Source organism: Esox lucius, chromosome 16 (assembly GCF_011004845.1).
Source record: "Esox lucius isolate fEsoLuc1 chromosome 16, fEsoLuc1.pri, whole genome shotgun sequence".
Lineage (NCBI taxonomy): Eukaryota > Metazoa > Chordata > Actinopteri > Esociformes > Esocidae > Esox > Esox lucius.
The window spans coordinates 3,505,864-3,520,792 of NC_047584.1; the positions used below are offsets into that span (position 1 = coordinate 3,505,864).

General features: G+C 39.0%; 1 protein-coding gene across 7 annotated transcripts in view; it reads right to left on the bottom strand.

Annotated features, from left to right (window-relative positions):
- The window catches only part of nalcn (sodium leak channel, non-selective), a 279,305-nt gene that overhangs the window by 193,262 nt on the left and 71,114 nt on the right, over positions 1-14,929 (bottom strand). For all 7 annotated transcript variants that reach the window (XM_034286758.1, XM_034286757.1, XM_020055017.3 and 4 more), the window contains 3 exons: positions 14,451-14,593; positions 11,769-11,873; positions 6,203-6,289 (listed from right to left, as the gene is read on the bottom strand). In XM_034286758.1, the coding sequence (XP_034142649.1) occupies positions 6,203-6,289; positions 11,769-11,873; positions 14,451-14,593 (335 nt within the window). The remainder of the gene's footprint in view (positions 1-6,202; positions 6,290-11,768; positions 11,874-14,450; positions 14,594-14,929) is intronic.

Genomic DNA, 14,929 nt, shown 5'->3' on the forward strand with positions numbered 1-14,929 from the left:
ATCACCTTTCTTTCCCATTCTGACATTCAGTTTGGAGTTCAGGAGATTGTCTTGACCAGGACCACACCCCTAAATGCATTGAAGCAACTGCCATGTGATTGGTTGATTAGATAATTGCATTAATGAGAAATTGAACAGGGGAGCAATGCTACAGGGAGGCGATCACAGGAGGCGATCACCTTGACAGTGTAGGCTACTGTAAATCATCCTTTGATCATCCCTTCACTCTGCTAATCAAATTTACAAATACATTTAATTGAATAATACACTGCAATTTTATTACTTGAAGAGAGGCTACATAACCTTGGATCTATCTATTTAATTTCTACGAAGAGGCTGTAGGGCTATGTGTTATTTATTCTTTGAAATGTATCATGTTTATCAAGCAACCATGCTAATGTAAGGATATTCATGCATATAACCTTTGATTGTAACAGACTGGTCAATAATGACTCTTATTTTACCTTGTATATCATCAAAATGAAAATGACATTCTACTGTATTTATCTTTGAATAATTTAAGTGTTGTGTCATTTTCATTGTGTACATTTGTAGGGCCTAATAAATGAATAAAATTATATAGCCCGTGCTCTAAGAAATAATAATTCTATGTATTCTTTATTTAGTAGTTTTTTCAAATTCATTAACCATTTAAAACAAACAAATGTAATTTTTTAGACCATTGAATGCTAATGAAGCTAAAACACACAGATAATGTGGGTCTGACAGGCCTGGAGGATCTAGACTAGTTTAAATCCTGTATTTGGTTATATGTCGAAATATTATTAAGTAAAATATAGTTTAGGTGTGGAAGCAGAAAATACAGCATCATATTTTTGGTTTAAAGTTTGTGCTTGGTTCTATAGTTTGCCCAAGTCAACAGAGAATAGCCAGTCATAATAAGGATATAATCTTGTTTCTCCAACAACTGAACACTCATTCTCAAGTTTTATTCAGCGTTGTAGAAAAAAATGAAATTGACCTTATTCACCGCGCCTCCATCTTGAAATCCAAAACGAGGCTAGGGGGTACACTCTAAACCGGAAGTTCATTGACAGAGCGCAGCAGCGGGCGTCTGTCATCATGGCGATACCAGTTTGGACATCAAATCTTTCATGTCTTCCCGAAATAACAGTGGACCATGTCGAAAAATGGGCCAATAAGGACTGCATGATTCCCCGGGCTGTTTTTCTGAAAGCAACTGGATCGAGGGATATGTGCACGACGTGGAAGGTAATGCACGGACAATCACTGCTTTTTTTCTGAAATAAACATTAGTTAACTTTATACTTTTAAAGTTAGCTTGTTGGCTAGATAAAACAACAGGACGTGACAACATTACAAGCTGATGCTAAGCATTGTTAAGATATATTAACCACACCAGACTGACAGTTATTTTGAGTGTTAACAATATTTTACCTACAGTCAAGAGGAGCGAGAGTCAGTGTGAGAGCACAATGCGAAAAAAACGAGGCACCTTACAACATTCAGGTATCATGACTGTGGATAAACTGCTCAGTTTGAGGAGTGGTGCCACTGCTAGAACAAATACGCTTGCTAAACGTTCAAATGTTCATCTTGATCGTTCATATCAACAGTTCATCTTTCCCTGCTAGACTAAAAATAACATGTAATGTGCAGTTGATGTGATCTTTAGCTAAAAGTGTATTGGAACCATCAGTCAAAATAGCTTGTTTCCAATGTATCACTACAAAGCAAGGCGCTACTGTTGGTTAAAATGATTAAATATTAAGTATAAGTTAATTTGTTTACAGGCATGGGTTGCTCAGTTCACATAGCGATGTTACGTAGGGTTGGGGAAGGTACTGTTCAGGTCTCACAGGTAACACTGATGCTAAAAACGAATCAGTAATGTCATCTACTGGGATGCACAAACCCAGTAAAATTGATGTTACTGTTTATACGTAGTTGTGTGCTTAACATGGTCTAGATTAGCAATGGTTATTATCATAAACAAGCACAGATCACGTCTTGTTTATATTTTGCTGTAAGACACAGCTACCCACGGCAGGACGTTAGCTGACCACGCTAGTAAAAAGAGCAACAACGTGCTTAACGTTACCCCCGAATCAGCCCTTCGTTTGTTATAACTTAAAAAGGACCGGTGCGTGGCTAATCAAGTCATGTCTATTTAGCCGGAAGGTTTTGCTAGCTATCTCTATGACAGTTAACGTAAATATGGCTAACGTTAGCATCGTAAACTAATGTTAATATATTACCTTGAAATGGCGACCGGGGTCTCTTCTTATTTTATGAATCCATTCACGGCAAAGTACAGGATCTTTGGGGAAACGATGGAAGGTTTGACCTGTATAGGATTTCTTTTTCTTTGAAGATGTACATTTGGGAACACAACAATGCGGCAACATTGTAGGTAAAGTTATGACAGAAGTCTACAGATGGGCGGGCCAACGTTACTTCCGTACCCCACAGCCTCGTGTTGGTTTAAAGGAAGTGCCGTAGGTGAATAAGGCGAATTGAAAGGTAGTCTGACCAATTAGTATATAGCCTATCAAGTCAATTCGCAAATTGTCATAAGATGCGTTACTTCTGCTGTACTTAATTAAAGTGTTTAAACAAATAGTATTTATTTCTGTGTATGCTACTAGTGTTTCTTTTTAAAAACACATCGTAATTATATCGGTGATGAAGACGTAACAGGAAATATTTCACTTTTAAATTAAACCTGTTATTTTAGAAGCTGTACTGTTAGGAACATTGTAAACATTGTGTGCAACTATCTTCAGAAAAAGCTTTTTGTGAAATAATAATTTTATGCTTTGGAAGAGTGCAAGCACAGCTTGATGCAAACTACCGCATGCTGACACAATAGACCTGATCTTACTGCAGTAAGAAAATGCTGTAACTAGATGAGCAACATATGTATGTAAATTACACTGTAATATGCTATTGACCACAGGATTGGACAGTTTCTTATTTCAAAGGTCCTAATTTGCTTCCATGCAGAGATTTCTATTTAATTTGAAATTGGTGTTGAATGCTGGAAAAAGTATGCAATTTTCTAGAAGGTTATCTGTAGATTTGTGCAAAGTGACTTTGGATGGTGCTCATAATGAATGTCTTTGCATACGAAAACCTGGGCATATACACTACCATTCAAAAGTTTGGGGCCACCTAGAAATGTCCTTGTTTTCAAAAGGAAAGCACAGATTTTGTCAATTAAAACAACGTTAAATTAATCAGAAACCCAGTGTAGGCCTTGTTGATGTTGTAGCTGGAAACGGCTGATTTTCAATGGAATATCTACAGAGGCCCATTATCAGCAATCACTATTTGATTAAATATAGAAAGGTCATTTCTTGATTGTATTGGACACTGGATTATTATTACCCATGCATTTACGCATGAATCAATCTTGTATTTTCAAACTTTATGCTTCTAGGCCAAGGTCAGCACACAGCTTCAGGGGTTTATGTGAGAAAGGGCGCAAAAAAAATGGTTGCACAACAGACAGTTATCATTGGTCTTTTTCCATGTGCACTTGACGACTTGACACTGTGTCTTCTTGCGAGGTGGAAGCTGCTGTGCCTGGGGAATGGAAGAGCGGGCCTCCTTTGTGGCCTGCTTGATGGCTGTCTTAGTGTTCATGTTTTCACAAAGCTCACGTTAGATTCAATATTAAATGTTTACTGCTGACTGTCTTGTCGAGACATTTCTTGTACAGCAAATGTGCGTTAGCAGTCATGTCTTGGTTGCAGAAGACATGACTGGCCAGCAACAAGTACCTCCTTTTACAGAGTACAGTCTTGCCATCTGGTTGAGGGTATCCACGCCAACCTAAAGAATAAATAACGTTAGCATTATATAGAATTATCTCCTATTATTATATTATTGCCAATAATAATGGCAGACATACCCTTGAGTGGCTGTAGTGTGTCACTCAAAAAAAAAATCTTGGTCCTGCTACTGTTGGCAACAGTTGGATATGTGGTGCTGAGGAGGCAAACACTCTTTTTCTTCTTACATCTGAACACTGTGAGCGTAGCTTTCCCATTCTTCATCTCTGGAGTGGAGTAAAGCTCCACTGATGTCGTTTTGCCCTGTCTCTGCTTGTCTATGGTTCCCAGAAGGCTTGTTTTCTTTGCCATCAACTCTCTGCCAGGGAAAGTGATGTAAAGTCTGTGGTCACATTTCTGCCTTAGCCCATGAAAGGCTTTGTGAGCCTCAAAACCAGTCAACCACAGTCGGCAGATGCTCACCTGGCCTGGTTTCATCCTTTCCCCAGGTATGGATAGCCAAGGAGTATGTACAAACTCCTGATTTGTAACAAACAATGCAATTCTTCAGAAACCTTTTCCAGGTGTCTGAGACTGCAGCAAACTTGCCAAGCGAAGTCCCATTGTCATCAAATCGCAGGTGTCACAATCTCTCTAAAGTGGTTGTGTGGTATGGTGTGTTGCAAAAAGTCCACTCCATACCAATAAGACCAAAATGACTCCACATCCTGGCTCTTTCCATCGTAGGTGCCATAGACATACAAGAGTGCAATAAATGCTTTGAGTTCAACGACAGACATGTCCCACAGACTCTGCTCTTTTCTTTGCTCACAAGTAATAGTATAATCTCTGATGGGCTGCACCATCTGCATGTCACACAAACAGAGGAAACTGTTGAATGTGCTGCCAATGTGTTTCTTGGCATGGGTTGTTGTGCCTGAGCTCTTGGTGAAGATATTTTGCGCAGGCCAGCTTCCTGATGCGCTCTCAATGCTCAGTTGAGGTCATTGGCTCGATTCAGATTTTTCTGCGACAAAGCTGAGGCATTGGAGGTTAGGAGATCAATATCAGAATCAGAACAACTGACATCAATTTTGGGATGCATTTCTGCTAATCCATGTCATCTAAATTTTGCAGCATCTGCAATGCTGACAGCATGTCCATTAAATGGGTTTGTTCTGCCATAGTGAACTACTCGTAAATTGTATTCAGTGTCTGAATTGCCCACTGAGATCATCACTCATCATCATTCTTCATCATTCCAACTCAATCACATGCATAGGTTTGTCTCAGATTATTGCAACCATTCAACCACAGCTCATTGACCTTTTAACTGGAGGGAATCGCCGATTCATCTTTTGATGTCTTTCATTCAATAAGGGGTGATAAGCGCCTGGGTTCCTTTATTTGGAATGTCTTTATTACAAATTGGGGTTTAGACAAGGATTTTTTATTAACTTAATTTAATATTTTATACAGATATAATGACCATCCCTGCAGGGTTCACCTACTTTCAAGCAGCACTGTATATGAGTGAAATAACTTTTAATTGAGATTCAAATAACCAATTTTTCCCACATTAAATTATTATAACATGAAATTAAAACAGATTTATATAGTTAATTAGTTTTTGCCAATGATTAACACAAAAAGTATAATGTCTGTGAAAGTGAAATATAAAAGCTGCAAATTCTAAGTTAATTAACTAACAAATTACACCTGAATGAGAGGCTGTGCAATGTACTGAAGTGAGTAAAGGCTTTCTTCTAGCAAGACCTCCAAACAGCCTATTGGCATGGAAGTGGAATCTGCTTGTAGTTTTGGAGACATGGTAACATGAAAATTCAATAAGAAAGACTTTGGAGAATTGTGTGAGGGCATAAAACACCTATGTCCTATTCCAGACTATTCTAGATAAATTACAATTCTAGTTAATTTAAACATCTTAATTATTGCCCTAATAAAGCAGATGGGTATTTTCAGGAGTGTAGCAAATTCTTATAATGATTGCCAATATGAAGGTGAAGAAACATTTGTCTCATTTAATGTCTGTGACCTTCCCCACACTGATACAAGACAAAGGGGGTTTGGCATATGTGTCACGTCAGTGATACAGGAAGTCATAGATGTCGATTTAAACATAAATGAACTTGAGAAAAATAATAAAATATATATTGGAAGATACTTAAAGAATAATTTTTACAGGTGTTGCTAATCATAACATTTTCAGAAAAAAATATATCTTGACAAAAAAAATTTACTTCAATGAAAGTAATTATTTTGATTTTTTTATCTAGGATGAAGGTGATAAACAATAATGACAAGTTTTCATAGACATTTCTACTTATTTTTACCAAGAAAGCCATCAATGCTGGAAGACACTGTATATTTAGGAGTGATGACAGTGATGTTGTTATTATTAGTATTATTTCAGAGGTCTGTACCTGGAGGCAGGCTGGGGCGCGGCCGTGTGGTTTGTTGACGTCCACAGCAACGAGCTGCCATCCTCCAGCCGAGTCTTCATGGAACATCTGCGACCAGAAACACAAAGTTTTAGACACACGGAAACACATGTAGGCTGTCCTTCTTGAATACGCACACACATACTGTACATTTCCACTAACAAAAACTACATTTTTTTTTTAACCAAGACTTAGCAGTGTGTATATACATATATTCCGACACTTGTTTGTACAGCCTGTCTGGCAGCCTGATCATTTTCTGCACTCAACAATGCCAGATCGCTCCACAAAACGACAGGTTGCTGCAGCACAAATAGACTGCCAGCCAGGCTCAGTGACAAGAGGCGACAAACTGGAAAAGAGGCTGAGGAGTATCATTCTATCCAATGGAGTTGTGGTGTACCATTTACAGCTTGTTAGTTTTAGCTCAGTTTTAACTAAATTCAACTTTACTGAAAAGCTGGCGATCACAACATTCAATGTTGAACAACATTGAATGTTTGATATAAAATAAATATATTTTTTAATTCAAGCTGCTTTTAGCTGAATGGTTACAGTAATGAAAACTAGAATACAAATGCATCATTGTCTGGGCATTTAATACCCAATGCTTTTGCTAGACACAGAGAAGGGTCTTCTTAAATGAGTCTATTTAATCCACTCTGGCACCTTTTACAGAGAATACTTTGTCACTAAAAAGACTTTGATCAAAACAAATGCTCTGAATTAAGACTAGGGAGTCAATCGAGGCATGCATGTTTTATGGTATGTCAAACATCCCACCTCCCATTCCATAGGAACCGTGTACTGAAATGGAATATCAGTCGTCTTCCAATTAGATGAAAGAAAATGGTGAAGGGCCTAATTGTGCTAGTCTGCCTGACTGACAGCCTACCATATCACTCCCGCTAATTGGCTTTTTTGTCTCTAAATAAAAGATTGGGGCGTGATGGTGTGAATATAATTACATTTCATAGTGACAGAAAAGCGTAATTGTTTTCAAGGTCATAACACTTTCTGTCTTGATGCCAGGGGCGCTTAGTACAGTTGTAAACAAATCCTTCACCGAGGAGGACGTGACAACACAAGCACTTTTATATGAGAACAACAACTGTCTAAGATCTTAAAATATATCAAAACATTGTTATTTTAGATTCAGATTTACCCATTTTAAAGAAAATATGCTTCACTCTAACTGCTATAGGAAGTGTGACATTGACATTTAACTATTTGAAGATAAGAATATAATCATACAGTACATAGTCAAATCATAGCATGAACACATTTGAGTATTCAAGGTGGAAGTACAAGCTTTGTTGTATTAGTGAAAGCAAAACTTGAACACCACCCAAACGTACACATCCTTTACTTTATTATTTGTAATTTTTACAATGTAGAGGGAAGGGATTATGGCACAATTAAAACAAAATGTAATATAAGTCAGGGTAAAAGAAATATGCAACAAGAACCCATTCTAATAGAGAAAGGGCAACAAAGTTGTTGCTGAATGCAATATCATCTTTCTTAAAAAAAACATTAAAACAAAAGTACTTAAACTGTTCCCATTTCTCTTTACATTTTACAGTTCCATTTTACGGTCTTTGGAAGGGGGGCATTAATTATTTCTACACAGTGCCTTTGGAAAGCATTCACACCCAATCAGTTTCTAAACATTTTGTATTGTTTTAGAGTTTATTGATAATTTATAAAAATGTAACTGGCCACCAATTGTGAGGGTACGGCATCCTTGGGAGTCATGGACACGGGCAACACAGCCAAAGGGATGAGTAGGGCAATTGCTGTTGTCAACTAACTGTTGTATTGTTTCTGCCCAATTTACGCACTCTTAGGCTGGGAAACCGATAGCTTTATGCTTACTATGCCATCGGGTGGAAGAAGACAAGATCCTCTCTTTTGGATTTTTCATCAATCCAAGTTTTATTTCCGCTCTAGCAATACAGAAATTGGAATGGCAGATTCTGTTTATTTTCTCCCCTAATATAATTAATATGGTTTTGTATAAGTCTTCTATAGATTGTTGTTTTGTTTCATCAAGGAAGAACCTTGGTTTTGTACCTCCTACAGTACGCTGCCTGAAACATTGTTTTGACTTAATTGTATGTTGGAAAAAGATTGAAGCTACAGTGAACAGAAAGAAAAAACTATCTATAATGTACTTTGAATACTCAATCTGACTATGGTCTCTTGTTTTACTGTTCCGCTGGGTTTATTTTTGAGGGTCTGTCACACAATGTACACACAATATCCCATAATGACAAAGCAGAAACACTATTACAGAAAAGAACAAGAAACCAGGCAAGCCTAGTTCAGCCGGCCCACAAAAGAAAGTGTTGACACCTCGAGATTTGAATCCGGGACACCCATGTGAAAGGCTGTGTCGTTAACAACTACACTACAGAGCTGTACATGTGCTGGGTGTCAGTATAGCCTCTTGTCTCTATCTTGAGCTAATCCTCCTTTGCCACTGGCCAATTTAATAATTAATTAGCCATTCGTGAATGACAGTGATACAGTTAAACTGACTTACGTTTCTTACTAAGTTTATATCCACCACAAATAGCGTATTAGCCGGGATGTACTAACTTACTGGAATAGTCATAAGAACTGAGCAATTGCTAGCGAGTCTGTCAAAGCTATTTCATTTCATGGCATAAGAACATATTTTTTCTTTCATGGCAAAACAACATACTATTTTCTTTCATTCGTGAATGACATTTATACAAACCCTATCAATAAAAGAGACGATAACTAACTTTTTCATCAAGTGAAAATACTTAAATAGTGTCTACTGTATTGCTTTTGCCACTGGCCGTTTTAACAGCTTATTAGCCAGTAATAGGCTAACTAGTATCTACTTACTTCCTAGGAATAATCATAAGAATTGAGCAATTGCTAGCGAGACTGAAGATGAACTATTCCATGCCAAAAACAGTCACAATATAACCGTATACAGTTTCAGTTTTATCCAGCGAAGTTTTTGTCAATACGGAATAATTCACAATGTGTACTTCACTTCACCTTCGAGGAGATACGAACTTAGGACCAATCGTTCACAATTCCGCTTCTCTAACCACTACGCTATTTAACAAGGGGGCGAGTAGTCAGTCAGTCACTCACTCAGTAAGAGACATTCGCTCTTCTTAGGCGGCTCTGCTTACGCAGTCCGGCAAAAATAAATAAATATTGAATATACATAATTATAGCATTAAAAGTCAAACAACCATGACTTCTTAGATCTAGCTGTCGGGCAAAAATTAAGTAACCGGGCAAGAAGGGCTTTGGTCAGGGAGTTGACCAAGACAAACAAGAACCATGACCACTTTCTCCTTTTCCACCACCTTTTCTAACTTTGTCCCCGTTGGCATACCCAAGAGAACCAAAGTGGAATACTGGAGGCCCAGAGGGTCGTGGGGCCAGACAGAGAAGTGCCAAGCCAACGGTTCCCTGCCAGCCCCACATTGTGTCAGGAGCTCCAACGGCACAATGCCAATCCACTCTATCGGCCCCTGTGTATGTCTATGTAAGTGTGTGCATGTGGCAAGACTTTCACACACATACACACCCAAGCTCTTAAGCTGTCAGCCCACGCTGCAGATACACAGCATGTATTCCCATTCCTAGTATGACTCACTTGTGTGTGTGTGTTTGTGTGTGGTTGTGTGTTCTGCCATAGCCATCATTTCCTGTACTCTAACCATGGCTCCATAGGATGTCTGAAATTCCCCCAAAACGTCTTTAAGCAAAACGTTGGATATATTACTGGGCAGTCACAAAGTATTTGTCTATTGTCATAAAGTTTTGAGAGCTTGGTGGGACAACCACAATAAATATTATGAAGAAGCTATCAGGAAAGCTAGAAAAATAATTTACATTTCCTTTGAGTCATAATAATGGTACGGACAAATTATGAGTATGGAATTTTTGGTCAGAATATTGTTTTCTTGTTTAATTGCAAAGCTTTCTCTCATTACAGCATAAACAACTGTTTTCTCAAAACAATTTTAAAACAAAAAAAACAAACGGATTCAATAAGGTCCCTGAGGCCAAATCTCTAATTCAAGTGTTTGTGTTGCAGTTGTGCTTTTAAGTTTGCATACCCTGGCAGAAAGTGTGATATTTTGGCAATGATTTTGAAAATATGACTGATCATGCAAAAAATTAAGTACTTTATTTAAGGATAGTGATCATATGAAACCATTTATTATCACATAGTTGATTGACTCCTTTTTAAATCATAATGATAACAGAAATCACCCAAATGGCCCTGATCAAAAGTTTACATATCCTTCAATGTTTGGCCTTGTCACAGACACACAAGGTGACACACACCGGTGAAAATGGCAACTAAAGATGAATTTCCCACACCTAAATTGCAAATAGTGTATAAATAGTCAATGAGTTTGTTAGCTCTCATGTGGATACACTGAGCAGGGTAGATACTGAGCCATGGAGAGCAGAAAATAACTGTCAAAAGACCTGTGTAACAAGGTAATGGAACTTAATAAAGTATATAAAAAGATATCCAAAGCCTTTCTAATGCCAGTCAGTACTGTTCAATCATTTATTAAGAAGTGGAAAAATCAGGGACCTTGGTCTACCAAGGTCAGGTAGACCAAGAAAGATTTCAACCAAAACTGCCAGAAGAATTGTTCGGGATACAAAGAAAAACCCACAGATAGCCTAAATACAGGCTGCTCTGGAAAAATACGGTGTGGTTGTTTCAAGGAGCACAATACGACGATACTTGAACAAAAATTAGCTGCATGGTCGAGTTGCCAGAAAGAAGCCTTTACTGTGCCAATGCCACAAGAAAGCCCAGTTACAATATGCCCGGCAACACCTTGACATGCTTCACAGCACACTGTAATTTGGAGTGACAAGACCAAAATAAAGCTTTATGATCACAACCATAAGCGCTATGTTTGGAGGGGGGTCAACAAGTCCTATAGTGAACAGAATACCATCCCCACTGCGAAGCATGGTGGTGGCTCACTGATGTTTTGGGCGGGGGGGGGAGGAGTTCTAAAGGCATGGGGAATCTTGTGAAAACGGATGGCAAGATGAATGAAGCATGTTATCAGGAGATATTGGCAGACAATTTGCATTCTTCTGCATGCAAGCTGCGCATGACAATGACCCTAAACACAAGACCAAGTTGACCCTCCAATGGTTACAGCAGAAAAAGATAAAGGTTCTGGAGTGGCCATCACAGTCTCCTGACCTTAATGTCATCGAGCCACTCTGGGGAGATCTCAAACATGCGGTTCATGCAAGATGACAAAATACATTTTGCCAAGACGAATGGGCAGCTATAACACCTGCAAGAATTTTGGGTCTCATAGACAACTTTTATGCCATTCTCTTATGACCTACAGCTGAATGTGAATCGCATAAGAAATAAAAGACGTGTTTTGCCTGCTCACTCATGTTTTCTTTTCAAATGGTACATATATTATCAATTCTCCAAGGGTATGCAAACTTTTGAGCACAACTGTATGTGTGTGTGTGTGTGCGCACATGACAGTACCTGTGTGGTGGCAGTTGAGGTGGTGCTGCTTCGCGAACCCCACATTTGCTGGAACTGAACTCTAATCTCAGCAAAGGTCTCAATGATGACAGCAATAAATACATTCTGAGGGAAATAGAGAGTCAGATGAAAGGGGTTGGGAGGATAAGCTTAAGGAAAGAGACTGATATCTGGGAAGACAAAATGAAACAGAAACAAAAGAAAAATTAAATACTGAAGCAGATGGCGAGTGACACACTCACCTAAAGGATTATTAAGAACACCATACTAATACTGTGTTTGACCCCCTTTCGCCTTCAGAACTGCATTAATTCTACGTGGCACTGATTCAACAAGTTGCTGAAAGCATTCTTTAGAAATGTTGGCCCATATTGATAGGATAGCATCTTGCAGTTGATGAACATTTGTGGGATGCACATCCAGGGCACGAAGCTCCCGTTCCACCACATCCCAAAGATGCTCCATTGGGTTGAGATCTGGTGACTGTGGGGGCCATTTCAGTACAGTGAACTCATTGTCATGTTCAAGAAACCAATTTGAAATGATTTGAGCTTTGTGACATTGTGCATAATCCTGCTGGAAGTAGCCATCAGAGGATGGGTACATGCTGGTCATAAAAGGATGGACATGGTCAGAAACAATGCTCAGATAGGCTGTGGCATTTAAACCATGCCTAATTGGCACTAAGGGGCCTAAAGTGTGCCAAGAAAACATCCCCCACACCATTACACCACCACCACCAGCCTGCACAGTGGTAACAAGGCATGATGGATCCATGTTCTCATTCTGTTTACGCCAAATTCTGACTCTACCATCTGAATGTCTCAACAGAAATCGAGACTCATCAGACCAGGCAACATTCTTCCAGTCTTCAACTGTCCAATTTTGGTGAGCTCGTGCAAATTGTAGCCTCTTTTTCCTATTTGTAGTGGAGATGAGTGGTACCCGGTGGGGTCTTCTGCTGTTGTAGCCCATCCGCCTCAAGGTTGTGTGTGTTGTGGCTTCACAAATGCTTTGCTGCATACCTCGGTTGTAACAAGTGGTTATTTCAGTCAAAGTTGCTCTTCTATCAGCTTGAATCAGTCGGCCCATTCTCCTCTGACCTCTAGCATCAACAAGGCATTTTCGCCCACAGGACTGCCGCATACTGGATGTTTTTCCCTTTTCACACCATTCTTTGTAAACCCTAGAAATGGTTGTGCGTGAAAATCCCAGTAACTGAGCAGATTGTGAAATACTCAGACCGGCCCGTCTGGCACCAACAACCATGCCACGCTCAAAATTGCCTAAATCACCTTTCTTTCCCATTCTGACATTCAGTTTGGAGTTCAGGACATTGTCTTGACCAGGACCACACCCCTAAATGCATTAAAGCAACTGCCATGTGATTGGTTGATTAGATAATTGCATTAATGAGAAATTGAACAGATGTTCCTAATAATCCTTTAGGTGAGTGTAGACGGCAAAGATAGAACGAAAACAGAAATGTGAGAGAGTGAAAAAGGAGAGAGATACACAAATGGAGAAAGAGAAATAGGGAGACGGCGAGAGAAATAAAAATGTATAGCAGAAAGCACAAGACAGTGATGTTAAAAGAGGGTAAATAAGACAGATGACCGTAGTGAACAAAAATGTGTACATTTCTCCAGGTCTGAGCAATTCTTTTCTCACAGTCTCAACTTAATATTGTAACTTTGTAGCGTAGACAGGACACATGGAGAAAGTAGAATGTGTAATAAAAGAATGAAGTCTTAACAAGACAAAACAGATTTTTTTTACATATGGCATAACCAGAAAAAGACAGACAAGACACAATAGGAAAAGAGGAGCTTAAATAGGGACAGTCATTAGGGAGGTGAGGTGAGGGCAATAAACAACAAAACAGGTGTCCAAATGAGGGAGAGAGCATTGGATCTCACTGCAATGCCAGGATGTGACCAATATCCAGTTAGAAAGTCAACTAGGGTTTTTACTCAAGTGTAGCAACAGGTGACATCAACAGAGCGTTAGAGTGGGTTTTCTAGATAAAGTAGCTGCACATTTTACTTAATCCAAAACAAAATAAGCACTTTACTTATTACTTTCTGTTCCATCCAACAGTTTTACACCACTGTAAGCAAATTATGTTGTACTGTTGAATTTACTATAACATCACAGCAATTAAAATGATGGATCTGCACACTACACAAGAGATATTTGACAACAGAGCAACCTTTTCAAAATATAGACAACAAAGCCAAGGTGTGGAGGTAGAAATCAATAGGTAAATAGCATAGCCAATTAGTACACTGGTGGGTAATTAATATAGTCAGGCATTATCATTCCACTATTATGGCAGATACTCTTTCTGGAATGGAAAAACACATTATAAAGTTTTATACTCCAACACCTTTCAAGAGAACTTTCATGTGTCACTAAGACCCATGTAACCACTACAGTGTTTTTTCTTATCGGTGATCCTCAGGGGCAATTTAACCCATGACCCTGTCATTGCCAAACCCTTACCAACTGATCCATGCAGAAGAGTCTCCGCACACAAGATACAAGCGACACTTTTATCTAACCTGCTACGTTCCAGTCTCTTTCCCCAGATCCTGCAGTATACTTTCTAGTGAGCATATTGTACAGGCCAAGTTAAAAGGGACTAGATCGTAGCATGCCAGGTAAATCTGTCACTCGTACCTTGACAAGCCATGCCAGGAAAAAGATGAGCGTGATGAAGTAGAAGTAAGAGCGCCAGCGTGGGAAACTGTCGATGGCCCGGTACATAAGGAACACCCAGCCCTCCTGAGATGCTGCCTCGTACACAGTGAAGATACTCGTACCTATGGAGAGGGATCAAACAGTCACTTTGGAGCAGGGAAATTGCTCAGAATTTCAGAATGTTTCTGAGTAGCCTTTGAGGTGTTCAACAATGTTTTGGCAATAAGAGTATTTCTGTCATGGCTATTAAATATTTTTTGACAGGAGAAAGAGAGAGAAAAAGCAAGACAGATGCAGAGTCCTATGCTGAGCAATTACACGCACACACACACACACCCACACACACAAATGCACACATTGAAATCAACTGCTTATGTTGTACAACAGCTTCTATTCGACCAATTAAAATGTTTTCTTCAGATACTTCCTTTTCAGTCCAATGATATTGCCTTGAGCTT